This window comes from Mirounga angustirostris, unplaced genomic scaffold (genome assembly GCF_029215605.1).
Source record: "Mirounga angustirostris isolate CCGP_5_RB_7025 unplaced genomic scaffold, mMirAng1.0.hap1 SCAF_5, whole genome shotgun sequence".
Taxonomy (NCBI): domain Eukaryota; kingdom Metazoa; phylum Chordata; class Mammalia; order Carnivora; family Phocidae; genus Mirounga; species Mirounga angustirostris.
The window spans coordinates 118,219,102-118,233,847 of NW_026991713.1; the positions used below are offsets into that span (position 1 = coordinate 118,219,102).

At 40.1% G+C, this 14,746-nt stretch overlaps 1 protein-coding gene across 1 annotated transcript in view; it reads left to right on the top strand.

The window, feature by feature from the left end:
- Positions 1 to 14,746, top strand: part of CUNH10orf67 (chromosome unknown C10orf67 homolog) — a 151,154-nt gene extending 136,408 nt beyond the window's left edge. The window contains exons 16-17 of the mRNA XM_064591968.1: positions 13,859 to 13,918; positions 14,649 to 14,746. Coding sequence (XP_064448038.1) covers positions 13,859 to 13,918; positions 14,649 to 14,738 — 150 coding nt within the window. The 3' untranslated portion in view covers positions 14,739 to 14,746. The remainder of the gene's footprint in view (positions 1 to 13,858; positions 13,919 to 14,648) is intronic.

Below are 14,746 nucleotides of genomic sequence, written 5' to 3' on the forward strand. Positions count from 1 at the left end.
TCATTTCTTAACATTTTTTTTTAAGTAGATTCCACACCCAGTGTGGGGCTTAAACTCACAACAATGAGATCAAGAGTTTGTTTCAAATTGTTTTCCTCAGTGGTATTGAATCTACTGATGAGTCATCAGAGAAATTCTTCATTTTTATTATTTTTTTATTTTTTAGAGATTTTATTTATTAATTCATGAGAGACAGAGAGAGAGAGGCAGAGGCAGAGGGAGAAGCACGCTCCCCAAGGAGAAGGGAGCCCGATGCGGGAGTTGATCCCCGGACCTGAGCCGAAGGCAAATGCTTAACCATCTGAGTCACCCAGGGGCCCAAATTCTTCATTTTTAGTGTTGTCTTTTTCATTTCTAGTATTTCCATTTGACTCTTATATATATAATATATTTATATTTATATATATGTTATATATATAAATATATATATTTCATCTCTCTGCTGAAATTCATTATTTATCATCCATGTTGTTCACCTTTTCTCCTAGTTTCTTTAATATTTTAATTATAGTTATTTATAGTTATTTTAAAGTCTCCACCTGATAGTTCCAAGATCTGGGTCATCTTTGAATCTGGTTCTGTTGATTGCTTTGTCTCCTGACAATCAGTTCTTTTTTCCTTCCTTTTTTCTGCCTCAATTTTTTTTAAAATTTTTTATTGTTATGTTAATCCCCATACATTACATCATTAGTTTTAGATGTAGTGTTCCATGATTCCTTGTTTGTGCATAACACCCAGTGCTCCATGCAGAATGTGCCCTCCTCAATGCCCACCACCAGGCTAACCCATCCTCCCACCCCCCTCCCCTCTAGAATCCTCAGTTTGTTTTTCAGAGTCCATCGTCTCGCATGGTTTGTCTACCCCTCTGATTTCCCCCCCTTCATTCTTCCCCTCCTGCTACCTTCTTCTTTTTTTTTTTTTTAACATATATTGCATTATTTGTTTCAGAGGTACAGAGCTGAGATTCAATAGTCTTGCACAATTCACAGTGCTTACCAGAGCACATACCCTCCCCAGTGTCTATCACCCAGTCACCCCATCCCTCCCACCCCACGCCCCACTCCAGCAACCCTCAGTTTGTTTCCTGAGATTAAGAATTCCTCATATCAGTGAGGTCATATGATACATGTCTTTCTCTGTTTGACTTATTTCGCTCAGCATAATACCCTCCAGTTCCATCCACGTCGTTGCAAATGGCAGGATTTCATTCCTTTTGATGGCTGCATAATATTCCATTGTATATATACACCACATCTTCTTTATCGATTCATCTGTCGATGGACATCTTGGCTCTTTCCACAGTTTGGCTATTGCGGACATTGCTGCTATAAACATCGGGGTGCACGTACCCTTTCGGATCCCTACTTTTGTATCTTTGGGGTAAATACCCAGTAGTGCAATTGCTGGATCATATGGTAGCTCTATTTTCAACTTTTTGAGGAACCTCCATACTGTTTTCCAGAGTGGCTGCACCAGCTTGCATTCCCACCAACAGTGTAGGAGGGTTCCCCTTTCTCCGCACCCCCACCAACATCTGTCATTTCCTGACTTGTTAATTTTAGCCATTCTGACTGGTGTGAGGTGGTATCTCATTGAGGTTTTGATTTGGATTTCCCTGATGCTGAGCGATATTGAACACTTTTTCATGTGTCTGTTGGCCGTTTGGATGTCTTCTTTGGAAAAATGTCTGTTCATGTCTTCTGCCCATGTCTTGATTGGATTCTTTGTTCTTTGGGTGTTGAGTTTGATGAGTTCTTTATAGATTTTGGATACTAGCCCTTTATCTGATATGTCATTTGTAAATATCTTCTCCCATTCTGTCAGTTGTCTTTTGGTTTTATTGACTGTTTCCTTTGCTTTGCAAAAGCTTTTTATCTTGATGAAGTCCCAATAGTTCATTTTTGCCCTTCCTTCCCTTGCCTTTGGCGATGTTTCTAGGAAGAAGTTGCTGCGGCTGAGGTCGAAGAGGTTGCTGCCTGTGTTCTCCTTTAGGATTTTGATGGACTCCTGTCTCACATTGAGGTCTTTCAGCCATTTGGAGTCTATTTTTGTGTGTGGTGTAAGGAAATGGTCCAGTTTCATTCTTCTGCATGTGGCTGTCCAATTTTCCCAACACCATTTGTTGAAGAGACTGTCTTTTTTCCATTGGACATTCTTTCCTGCTTTGTCAAAGATTAGTTGACCATAGAGTTGAGAGGGTCCATTTCTGGGCTCTCTATTCTATTCCATTGATCTATGTGCCTGTTTTTGTGCCAGTACCATACTGTCTTGATGATGACAGCTTTGTAATAGAGCTGGAAGTCTGGAATTGTGATGCCACCAACTTTGCTTTTCTTTTTCAACATTCCTCTGGCTATTTGGGGTCTTTTCTGGTTCCATACAAATTTTAGGATGATTTGTTCCATTTCTTTGAAAAAAGTGGATGGTATTTTGATGGGGATTGCATTGAATGTGTAGATTGCTCTAGGTAGCATTGACATCTTCACAATATTTGTTCTTCCAATCCATGAGCATGGAACGTTTTTCCATTTCTTTGTGTCTTCCTCAATTTCTTTCATGAGTATTTTATAGTTTTCTGAGTACAGATCCTTTGCCTCTTTGGTTAGATTTATCCCTAGGTATCTTACGGTTTTGGGTGCAATTGTAAATGGGATCGACTCTTTAATTTCTCTTTCTTCTGTCTTGTTGTTGGTGTATAGGAATGCCACTGACTTCTGTGCATTGATTTTATATCCTGCCACTTTACTGAATTCCTGTATGAGTTCTAGCAGTTTTGGCGTGGAGTCTTTGGTGTTTTCCACATAAAGTATCATATCATCTGCAAAGAGTGAGAGTTTGACTTCTTTGCCGATTTGGATGCCTTTTATTTCTTTTTGTTGTCTGATTGCTGTGGCTAGGACTTCCAATACTATGTTGAATAGCAGTGGTGATAGTGGACATCCCTGCCGTGTTCCTGACCTTAGGGGGAAAGCTCTCAGTTTTTCCCCATTGAGAATGATATTCGCTGTAGGTTTTTCATAGATGGCATTTATGATATTGAGGTATGTACCCTCTATGCCTATACTCTGAAGAGTTTTGATCAAGAAAGGATGCTGTACTTTGTCAAATGCTTTTTCTGCATCTATTGAGAGGATCATATGATTCTTGTTCTTTCTTTTGTTAATGTATTGTATCATGTTGATTGATTTGCGGATGTTGAACCAAACTTGCAGCCCAGGGATAAATCCCACTTGGTCATGGTGAATAATCCTTTTAATGTACTGTTGGATCCTATTGGCTAGTATTTTGGTGAGAATTTTTGCATCCATGTTCATCAGGGATACTGGTCTGTAATTCTCCTTTTGATGGGGTCTTTGTCTGGTTTTGGGATCAAGGTAATGCTGGCCTCATAAAACGAGTTTGGAAGTTTTCCTTCCATTTCTATTTTTTGGGACAGTTTCAGAAGGTATCTTTAAAGTGATGAACTCTAGATCTGACATCGTACTAATGTCCGTATTGAGTAGGTCCCTGGCAGTCAGTGCTACCTCTTGTTCTTTTTGTTGAGGTGATTTTTTCCATCTTGTCATTTTGTGCAGAGGAGAATAGATTAATGAGAGAACAAAATGCTAGCAGGGTAACAAGTCCCCAGAAAATATACTCTAAACAAATCAGAAAAGACCTGAAGCAGTGGGAAAAGAAAGGGAAAGAGAAAAAAAAGAAAAAGAAAAAAAAGATAAAGATAAAGATAAAGATAAAAACAAACAAAAACAGAACAAAACAAAACAAAACAAAAACAGAATGTGATCAAATATGATCAGGCTGGTATATAGATCAGTGCCACACACTAGATTTTGGGTGTATTTTGGTCTGTTAGAAGAAAGTGCCTCCCAAAATTTTAAAGAAAGAAAAACTTATATATGTACAAAAATAAGGGTTGATATGATGAAGGGATGTAATATGACTGTAAAGATGGAAATTATAAAAAATTTTATAAAAGGAATTGATAAGAAGTTGTTTGACAAAAGAAAGAAGAGGATTTAAAAAAAAAAGGAAAAAAAGGTAGAGAATGTGATCAGGCAGGGGAGTAGAAAAAAACCATACACTAGAGATTTAGGGTATATTTTGATCTGTTAGAAGAAACTATCTCAAAATTTTAAAGAGAGAACAACTTATACATATATGCCAAAAATATGGGTAACTACTATGAAGGGATAGAATATGACTCTAAAAATGAAAAATAAAAATGTTTTTTAAAAAAGGGATTGATAAGATGTTGGTTGAAAAAGGGAAAAAGAAAAATTCAAAAAAGAAAAAAGTTAAAAAAATATTAACTTTGAAAGACGAATCATGGTAAAAAAGCCATGAATTCTATGTGCAGTATTCCCCTAGCGCTGGAGTTCTGCCGTTCTCATTGATCGGTAAACTTGGTCTTGGCTGGCTGTTCTCGCTGATCTTCTGGGGAGGGGCCTGTTGCCGTGGTTTCCAAATGTCTTTGCCGGAGGCGGAATAGCCCCGCCCTTGCCCCCTCCCGGCTAAGTAATCTGCTCGGGTTTGCTCTCCGGGGCTTTTGTTCCCTGCGAGCTTTCCGTACAGCTTTGGAGGACAAGAGTGAAAGGGCAGCCTCCCAATCTCCACCCCGGAGGAGCCGAGAACTCGGGGCCCCGCTCCTCAGTGAGCCCCCAGAGAAAAGCCGTCAGTCACTCCCGTCTCCCCAGTCTCCGGCCGCACTCTGTGCTCACCCGGCCTGTGACTGCATGTTTCTATCTCTGGCACCCGACCCCGTGTGGAGTCTCCAAACCCAGCAGATCCCTGTGGTGTGCTCCCATACCTCTCCTCCCGGGGGAGGAAGGGGAGTCTCCCCGGATCTGCCGCTCGTTGGGTCCCTGCTGGAGGAGCAGGGGCCCGACGGTGCCGCGGATCACGGTTTATGGCCACCCCGAGCTGAGAGCCCGCGCCTGGGCTCCGCCTCTGCAGCCGGCTTCCCTGCTCCGATACCTGGGAGCTCTGCCGCCCTCAGTCACCCCCAGTCTTTCTGTGACCCTGAGGGTCTTGAGACCACACTGTCCCACGAGGGTTCCACCCCCCACTTAGCCACCGGAGCGACGTCCCTCAGCAGAGCCAACTTCTAAAAGTTCCGATTTTGTGCTCCGTGGTTCTATCACTTGCCAGAAGCGGCCGACGGAGGCCCCTCCCCCGCCATCTATCCTCCTGAATATCACCTTGGATTCACTTCTCCGCACATCCTACCTTCCAGAAAGTGGCCGCTTTTCTGTTCAGAGAGTTGTTGCTATTCTTTTCTTCGATCTCCTGTTGAGTTCGTAGGTGTTCAGAATGGTTTGATCCCTACCCAGCTGAATTCCTGAGAGGAGACGAAATCCAGGTCTCCTACTCCTCCGCCATCTTGCTCCGCCCCCCGTCTCAATTTTTTATTAAATACCAAACATCATGTGTAGACTAGTAGAAATTGAACTAATCAGTATTCACATCTGGAAATGGCATTCCTCTTCTTATATCAGATTGTTATTGTAAGGGGTTGAGCCAGTCTAGCTACAAGTTGAATTGAGTTGTTTGGTGGTTGCTGTGGTTCTTCTTAAAGGAAGAAGATGTCCTTCTGTTCTTAGGGACAGACAATGTTCCTTTTGCAGTGGGAGTGAAAGGAACAGAGTGTTTTTCTCTTTGAGCTGCTCCACCCTCAACTTCAGCAGAACCTGTCCACTTGTGCCACAGAGGAGGTCTTTCTCTATGCTCCTACCCCTCCTTCAGTAGTAGGCAGCTCTTTCTTGGTAGTCCATAAGTGAGGCAGAGAGGGTTCTCTCTTGCTCTAATCCAGACCAGTCTTTGGGGAGTGCTGTGTGCCTGGGCCTCAGAGGTGGGCTCTGTCAGGATTCCTGCTCTTCCTCCCTGTGGTGGTCTACCTCTGCCTGTATATGAAGCAGACCTTGGACAGGAGTTGCCTGTCCCTCCTGCAATAGTAGGAACCTCCACTTGGTATTATTACAGACTCTAAGGCCCAAGACAATGGCTTGCCAGGGAAGGAAAATGTTTCTTTCATTTTCCCCCTTACCATAATATGTCTTCCCCTATGCCCTATAAGCAGAAGCTTTGCTGCCCTCCCCAGCAGTTGAACGTTTTTCTTTCCTAGGAAGGAAAGCTCTGGGAGAAGAGGGTGAGGCTTCATGCCTTACACTTCTCCACTGATCACCTTCTTTGGGTCTGGTTGGCGAGAGTTTGCTTCCCCTCTCCCAGGGACTTAAGACTTCTCCTATCTCAGGGAAGGTACTTTTCTCTTAGCATCAGCTGATCTCTTCTTGAAGTCTGTACCATCACCAAGTGTCCTGCCCTGCCCTCAATTACCTTCATGAGCATCTGGTAGGAGATGGGATAAAAAGTTGAGAGTGAATGTGAACTCCCCTTATAATATGTCCCCCGGCCAGTTCAGACTGCTCTGTTAACCCATACTTGCTCTTCAGTGGTTCTTTACATTTTAGCTTACTTCTCTTACCTGCATGTGTTGCAACTGGGATGGTGCTGCCTCTGCTGTAGGTGAACCTGTGCATCACACCCCCCATTGGAAGGTCTTGCTCCTCTTTGGAATTCATGTTGCCTGGTCGTGACCTCAGTTCTCTGATGGGTCCAAGAAAGGTTGTGACTTTGTAGTCTATCTGGATTTTTCTAGTAATTGTATAGCAGTGGCTTTTTTTTTTTTTTTTTAGCATCCTATGTGGGATTCCAGAAGTCTGAAATTTTTTTTTTTTAATAAAACATTCATACTTATACCAAGTCTTCTCAATAAAGAAATGTCAAAAAAGGAAGTAAAAAAGAATCCTGCCACCCAGAGGTAATTATTAAAAACTCCTTGTGACCATCCTTTCAGACAAATCTTGATGCAGATTTGCACACAACAAGAGATGGAAACATTATTCAATGTATATAATAAATTATGTATAGTATTTTACTCCATGGAGCTAGCATAACTTACTTAACCAATCTTTGTCAATTTAGTAGTGCCTTCCAGAGATATTGTTTCTATTCTTTTGCTATTATAAACAATGGCTTCATCATCTTTAGACATTTCCATCATGGGAGAGTTCTGATTAAAAATTTTTAAGATTAGTTTGATAGAAGGTGTGTATGTAAAGTCTAGGATGAGCTGGAGCCAGGCGAGGAAGCCTAATCCACAGAGACTTTTGTCTTGAGATTTGCAGATAGCCTGGCTCAGCCTGGATTCTGTAGGGCTTTGTAGCCCCATCATCTGCCTAGATGTTTGAGAGCCCCCTGGCAGACAGGAAGTGGCACCCTTGGGGCCCATCAAATGGGCCTTGGGTGCATCAAATGAAGACTTGTCTTATTTTTGAGAGAATTTCCTAGCTTAATTTTGTTGCAAGAAAATTCACTGGTGATATATGTAGATAAATGTTTTATTTTTACTTTTGGCCTAGTCAATGATTAATGCTTGCTTGCATAGAGTCTCATATTTTATTTCAATATTCCTAATTCCCCAGTCTCTTTTCTCCAAACTGTCAGCACACAGGCTGGTTCTCTTCTCTTCATGGGCTTGTCATTCCCCCTCTCCTCCACCAACCAGCACCCACCAGGACGTACTGGCGTTTAAAAATAGTTGTTTAGCTTAAAGGTTAAAAAAAAAAAAAAGGAATGTTAATGTAAAAGTCAAGATTAATGAAATTTTAGGGACAGAAGATGATCTTTCTTCATGATGAGTTAGAAAGATTGTTTTGATAGTAATATATTTAATGGTTTAAAGGAGAGAGAGGCAAGGAGGCAGGAAAGCCCAGAAAGAATGGCCAAAGTTTCAGAAGAGGGACATTTGTGGAAATTAGGAGAAAAAAGAGAATGTAATGACTCCTTCATTGACAAGAAAAGGAGAAAGCGGATCTGATAAGGAATATGGTTAATCTTGTGGTGATTAATAAACATAATTGCACATCTTCTGTTATTACAAACCTTGGCTGTTGATTCCTAATTTAGAAGATTAATATGTTTTTAACATGTTTTTGGTGCTAAAAATGGAAAACAAACTTAAGAATTATAATCTCTGTCGGGCGCCTGGGTGGCTCAGATGGTTAAGCGTCTGCCTTCAGCTCAGGTCATGATCCCAGGGTCCTGGGATCGAGTCCCACATCCGGCTCCTGGCTCAGCAGGGAGTCTGCTTCTCCCTCTCTCTCTGCCTCTCCCACTGCTCATGCTCTCTTTCTCTCTGTATCTCTGTGTCTCAAATGAATAAATAAAATCTTTAAAAAAGAGGAATTATAATCTCTGTTATAAATGAACCTGATTTCTTAATTTTATGATTTTTTAATTATATATACAAATTCAACAGAAAATGAGAACTATTTATAATAAATTATTTCTAATCACAATTTTTGGTTATTTTTATAATTATTCAATTTACATTTTCCTACTTAGGAAGTTATCTACTTTTCTATTAATATTACCATTCATTTTCACCTCTATCTATTGTTTAGCAGTCCAATGTTTGCACCTGTCAATGAAGTAGCCACATAAAGACTAGCATGCATATTCCAGAGAAAGTGGAATGTCAGCAGCTGACAAAACAAAATGACAGTTTAATGTGCACAGAGCCAGGATTCAATATAACATGCTGTAGTAAAGTTGAAAGTTCAACTTAAACTGGAGAGCAAACACTCTAGTGTACATGTGGTGCTTTTTTTTTTTTTTTTAATGAAAAGAGAAGCTATATTTGTCATTGTAAGAGTATTGTCTTTTGGAGAGATTGAATCATTATTTGTTTTATAGAAGATATGGTATAGCAACAGTCTTATCTTTAGTTATTACAGAGTTGATCATTATAGGAGAGGCAGGAAAAGGGAGCCTTGAAAAATTGGAACTCGTTTTTACTATACGTGAATTTAAACACAGGGTCTTTTTAATAAACTTTCAATTATGGATATGACTGGATATAGTGAAGTAAATAAATACAAATGTCTTTCTACATGGGAACTTACTTTGTTTTATCAAATTGTTTTCCTGACTTTTTGTGGATTACTTTTTAAAATTTGGGTTAATTTTTTCCCCACTAGCATACTGGCAAGTGCCCTCCAAAGCTTGGAATTCTTACCCCAGTGATTTCCTTGGTCCATTGTTAACCAAATGGCAGTGAACTCACTCTGTACTCCTTGTGCCTGGGGGAGAGAGGCAGTTCAAGTGGATTGTGCCCTTTGAGAACACATAGGTGGAAAGATTCTAAAAAGTGCATGCCTCTGTCATTTTGGTAATCCTCACGGTTTTGGGGTTTTGGATCCACAGAAGGTTAATGATAACCAACACTTTTCATCGTTTTTGTTAAATTAGTGTTATTATACCTTAGGCTTCGTTTTTGTCTAGCTTCCTGTGAAGACTGAGTCACAGTGCTGGTAATAGTAGTTGGTGGTTTCTTCCAGGGAGTTTGAGATAGCATGTCAACAACTAAAGGAACATTTATTTGGGTAGTTCTAGGGCCCCAAAGGGCTCTCCAGGACTGTGAGGATTCATGGAGTGGGAATTAGAGTTTTGAGAACTAAGGTAAGAGCAGTGGGTTAGGGTCCCAGGTTTGGGAGTTCCCTATCAGCCAAGGATAAATCAGAGCTACAGGTCAGCCACACCTGGACACAGGGTTTCATCCCTGACCTTCTGCTTTTCTTTCTCTGTAAATTTCATGAATGGCCTTATCTAAGTCTTCAGCTTCAACTAAAATATTGATGACTCCAAATTCTATCTCTAGGATCAACCCCACTCCCAAATTCCAGGCCCTTGTCCCAGTTGCCTATTATATGTCATCATTTGATTGTGCCCTAGATTTCTCTAACTCTAAGTATCTGAATGTGAACTTACCAAATTTTTTTCATTAAATAAGAAAAGAATACTAGCATACAAAATTGTCCCTACTCCAATTATTCTTTTTTTTTTTCGTCTTAGTGAATGGTACCATTGTCCATCTAGTTGCCCAAATAAGAAATTCTAGGCAGTTACCTTTTCACTCAAAGAGTGCCCTAAGTTCTACCTCTTTGAGCCCTGTTCTGTTTTCTGTTGTATCTTTAGTTCCTAGAATGTTTTCTGTCACATAGTAAGAATTCAGCAAATATTTAGTGAGTGAAAAAACAAAGAGAACAAACAGCCATTGGCTCCATAAGAAAGATGGTTAATTCAGGGAATGGACAAGAACTTAAAAAACATTTTTAAAATAAGTATATTTGGGGAAACATTCATGAGAAACTTCTCCATTAAGGAAGGACAGGCAGCTATGGGAAAGGAACAGCCTAAGGGAAAGAACAATATCTTGGAAGTAACAATAACAACAACAACAACAACAAAAACACCAATGGGCAGGCTGAATAATAAAACTTTCACAGCTGAAGACCCAATTAATAATCTGGAAGATTTGGGCACCTGGGTGGCTCAGTTGGTTAAGTGTCTGACTCTTGATTTCGGCTCAGGTCATGATCTCAGGGTTGTGGGATCGAGCCCCACATTGGGCTGCGTGCTTAGCACTGAGTCTGCTTAAGATTCTCTCTCTCCCTCTCCCTCTGCCCTTCCCGCCTCACGCTCTCTCTCTCTCTCTCCCTCAAATAAATAAATAAATAAATAAATCTTTAAAAAAATAATCTGGAAGATTAAGTGAACAACAGAGTCTCTTAGAACATAGTGTAAAATGGCAGACAGAAATTATGAGAAAAGTTAAAATATGAAGGATGGATCCAAGAGGTCTAATACCTTTCTAATAGAGTTTTCAGGAAGCAAGACAGGTACAATGGAAGTAAGACAGCAATAAAAGAAATAAAATAAAATTTCCATAAACTAAAGCAAAGGAATATTAAGATTCAGATGGAAAGGCCCATCAAGTGCTAAACAGGATTGAAATGAAAAGCAGAGTATCTGTTGTATTTTATCAAATCTCAGATGACAGTGGTTAAGACACATCTTTATTTTATGTACCACGAGCAAGGCAAAACTGCTGCCTATTAAATTATGATGTGCACACAGTTGTAAGGCACCTCAACTTCAAAGATGTTAAAACACTGAGTGGGACACAGAATATGTCTTAGAATTGATGAAAACAGCAGGTACATTCTGGTGAAATTTTAGGTCTCTAAAAATAAAGAAGAGGAAAAAGACAGTTTATCTATAATGGAACAAAAAAAGGAAACTAATTTTCTCATCAGCATCACTGGTTGCTACAAGCAAATAAAGCAAAGTTTTCAAAAGGAAAAAAAATTGAATCCTAGTTCTTATATCCAACTAAAGTCTCAACTGAGTATGGAAGAGAAATAAAGATATTTTTGAACGTGTGAAAACTCAAAAAGTTTGTTATATGTGGAACCTGTTTAAAGAAATTATTCAAGAAACACTCTAACCAAACATGGAAAGAATCCAATATGCAGGATGATAAGGACCAAGAAGAAGGAGAAAGGAAATGTGACTCAGAAGTAAAGGGAGCTAGAAAATGACAAGTTGTAACATTAGGGGCGCCTGGGTGGATCAGTCGGTTAAGCGTCTGCCTTCGGCTCAGGTCATGATCCCGGGGTCCTGGGATCGAGCCCCGCATAGGGCTCCCTGCTCAGCGGGGAGCCTGCTTGTCCCTTTCTCTCTGCATGCCGCTCCGCTCACTCTCTCAACCTGTCAAATAAACAAATAAGATCTTAAGAAAAAAAAGTTGTAACTTTACAGCAGCCCTGGGAAGAGTCTCCTTTTAGTAGCAAAGCTTAGTTACAGGTTTACCTTGTCTTCCCTGTGGAGCCAATTACACTTCTTGGTCTTGCAGTAAATAATGTTTGCAGAAACACATTTCACTTTTTAGATTCAGGCTGTACATAAAGCGTGGGGCACTTAATTAGAGTTTGAGAACAATCCTATAGACATTAACAATGTAAAAATAACAGTCCTTCCCAAAACTGGGAGGTGGAGAGAGTGAAGACTGTTAGGGGGAAAAAAAGACTAAATAAATTTCCCATCTTTCACAGCAGGGAATTAACAAATCAAAATATAGAAGTTTACATATTTTGAAATGATAATAAAGGCAACTATGATGTGAGTTAAACATCTGCAAATTAAAAAAAACCCCAGGCATGTGAGGGAGAGAGAGAGAGAGAAGGCAGAAGATAATGTGAATGCTTTAAATTCTGAATCTTTATTTGTGGAGAAGCCCAAATCAATAAAAGCTGTTATTTATTTATAATAATGATGAGAAAAATGAAAACAAAACACGATGAGCAAACAAAACCTTAACTTCTGGGAAGTGAGAATCTCAGGTTCGGGTATGCTATTTGCAGTTCATTTAAAAAATGCATGTATTATCTATTATGAAAAATCTAAAATAATATGAGGGGCGCCTGGGTGGCTCAGTCGGTTGAGCGCCGACTCTTGATTTCGGCTCAGGTCCTAATCTCAGGGTCATAGGATTGAGCCCCTACTGGGGCTCATACTCAGCATGGAGTCTGCTTGAAATTCTCTCCCTCTTCCTCCCCCCAGTCCTCCCCCACTTGCACATGCACCTTTCTCTAATAATAAAGAAAGAAAATCTTTACAAAAAGCTAAAGTAATATGAATGAAGAAGTCAATAGGTAGTATATAGAAGTAAACGGTAATATATGTTAACTGTCCATCACATAATAGGCACTCAATAAACTATAGCTTTTAGGGCTGTTGCTACAAATTTTGTTATCTTTTATTTGTGGCAGCTGATGTTGGCAGGGTTCTCTCTGTTCCCTCAGATATGAATAAAACTGGTTCAAACCCACATTCTGTGCTTTGTGGCAGCCTAGAGCATGCCCTGGGTTTTCTGCAGATGCCCACGGCATCGTCTGGTGGTTGTCGCCGTGTCTAGCTCCTTCTTCCACTGAACTAAGTCAGTTTCTGAGTTTCACTGTGCTCTGCTTCCCATCCCAGTTCCCATTTTGTTTAATCAGACCTTGAATTTCATCCAATTATGCAATGTCTATTAAAACAACCCACTCGCAGGACCCCTTTGTATATGTAAATTTGAGGAGGTTGAAGAAGGTAAGTGACAGGGACCAGGTATCACCAAGATGCCATTTCAAATTAAATAGTGGCCATCACCCCTGGACACCGGTCACCCACAATGTCACCAGACGCTAGCACCACCAGGCCTTGTGGCCTTGCCTGGCCATTCTCTCTCTCTCTCTCTCACACACACACTCTCTTTCCTCTTCCCAGTCCTTCTAATTACTCAGGGGAAGTTAGCTCTAAGTTCCTTTTACTCTCTTCTGCAGAACTCTCTAGTTCCTTTTCCCGGACCTGGCTCTAGACTTTCCTGGGTGGAGCCCACCTCACCAAGATGGGCAACAGATTCAGGGCCTTTTGGGTCACAGAACCCACCAGAGAGGTAGTGGTAGTAATAAGGAGCACCTTTTTCTGTCTTTTGTGTAGGAACACAGAGATAGCTAAACAAGCAGATTTTTATATTCAGTATGCTTTCTCACTGCCATCTGCTCTTAACATCAGAGAGATAACACTAGTGAAAAGTCATTATAATTATCATTTCAATCATGTAAATCATCATTTAAAATAAAGTTTCCTTAAAGGTTATCACTACACTAATAACTGCCTACTTCATTAAAAAAAAAAAAGCATAATAGTAAAATTTGGCCAACATAGGAGTGCAGAGAGATGCACTTTAAAAAGATGGTAGTGGGAAAGTTGGTTTTAACGGACTGTGATTGTCCAGTTGCAAAGGCAATGTACAAAAGCCCTGGGCTTTATACATTAGGGAAGGCAGACAAGACCCCTGCGGGACTATGGTTGGCATATTCTAAGACTCAGTTGCCTGTCTCTAAGCTGCAGAAAAACTACATCTTTATGCACTGATTTGAAATGTTATACTTACGTTGGTTTATTTTCACGCCAGGTGAGGCATGCAAAACCAGCTGTGGTACACGAAGAAAGGGTGAAATTGTCAGTGGCTAAGGTATAATAATGACTAATATGACCATTACTATTAACATGCTTATTGTTTATATTGATGCTGGCTAATCTTAAACAGTGGCAATGACTTTGAAAGCTACACCGAGAGTGGGTCTCATGAAGAGACAAAGACCTGATTCACACTGTAGTCTGATTCTGGGGTACGTCCGGGCTGGATCCAAAGAAATCTCTCATTTGTGATATGCCTACAATTCCACTGTTAGAGATTCATTCCTTTTGCCAAACTTTGTCCCCTTGTAATATATAAACAATCCTGAGAAATGGGTGACATAAAGCTCTAATGTGATTGACTTGGTCAGATCCTTTCCTGAGAACAGTTTTGGTAAGAAAAAAAGAAAGAAGGACGGAAAATAGAGTAACTGGAGCAGCTCCTGCCTATAATGAGCTGGAGAGGTCACAGTAAGAGAGAGAAAACAAGATTTAGAAAAAGGGATACCTGGTAAGGGGAGGGGTGATGAAGATAAGTTTTGATTGCTTTGTAATATTGCTTAGAACTGGCTGCCTTTAAATGAATCACTTACAGGACATGGAGGATGGGATCTTTAATTCTTGCAATTTATGGGGACTTGCAAGTAAATGTAACTCACTATTCCCTCAAATTATTTTTGATAGGTAGAATGTGCATGCTATTTAATAGAAATAGCTTTTAAGATTTATGAAGAAAGAATATATTGTTCATGTAATTCACTTTGTGATGCGTTTTCTATTGAAAGATTGAAGACAGATACATTTTGGAGGAGCAAATACAAGTACTAAAGGCTAATTTAGAAAAAGAGAAAAAGAAGACAGAAAGGTACTGGTAATAATGAAG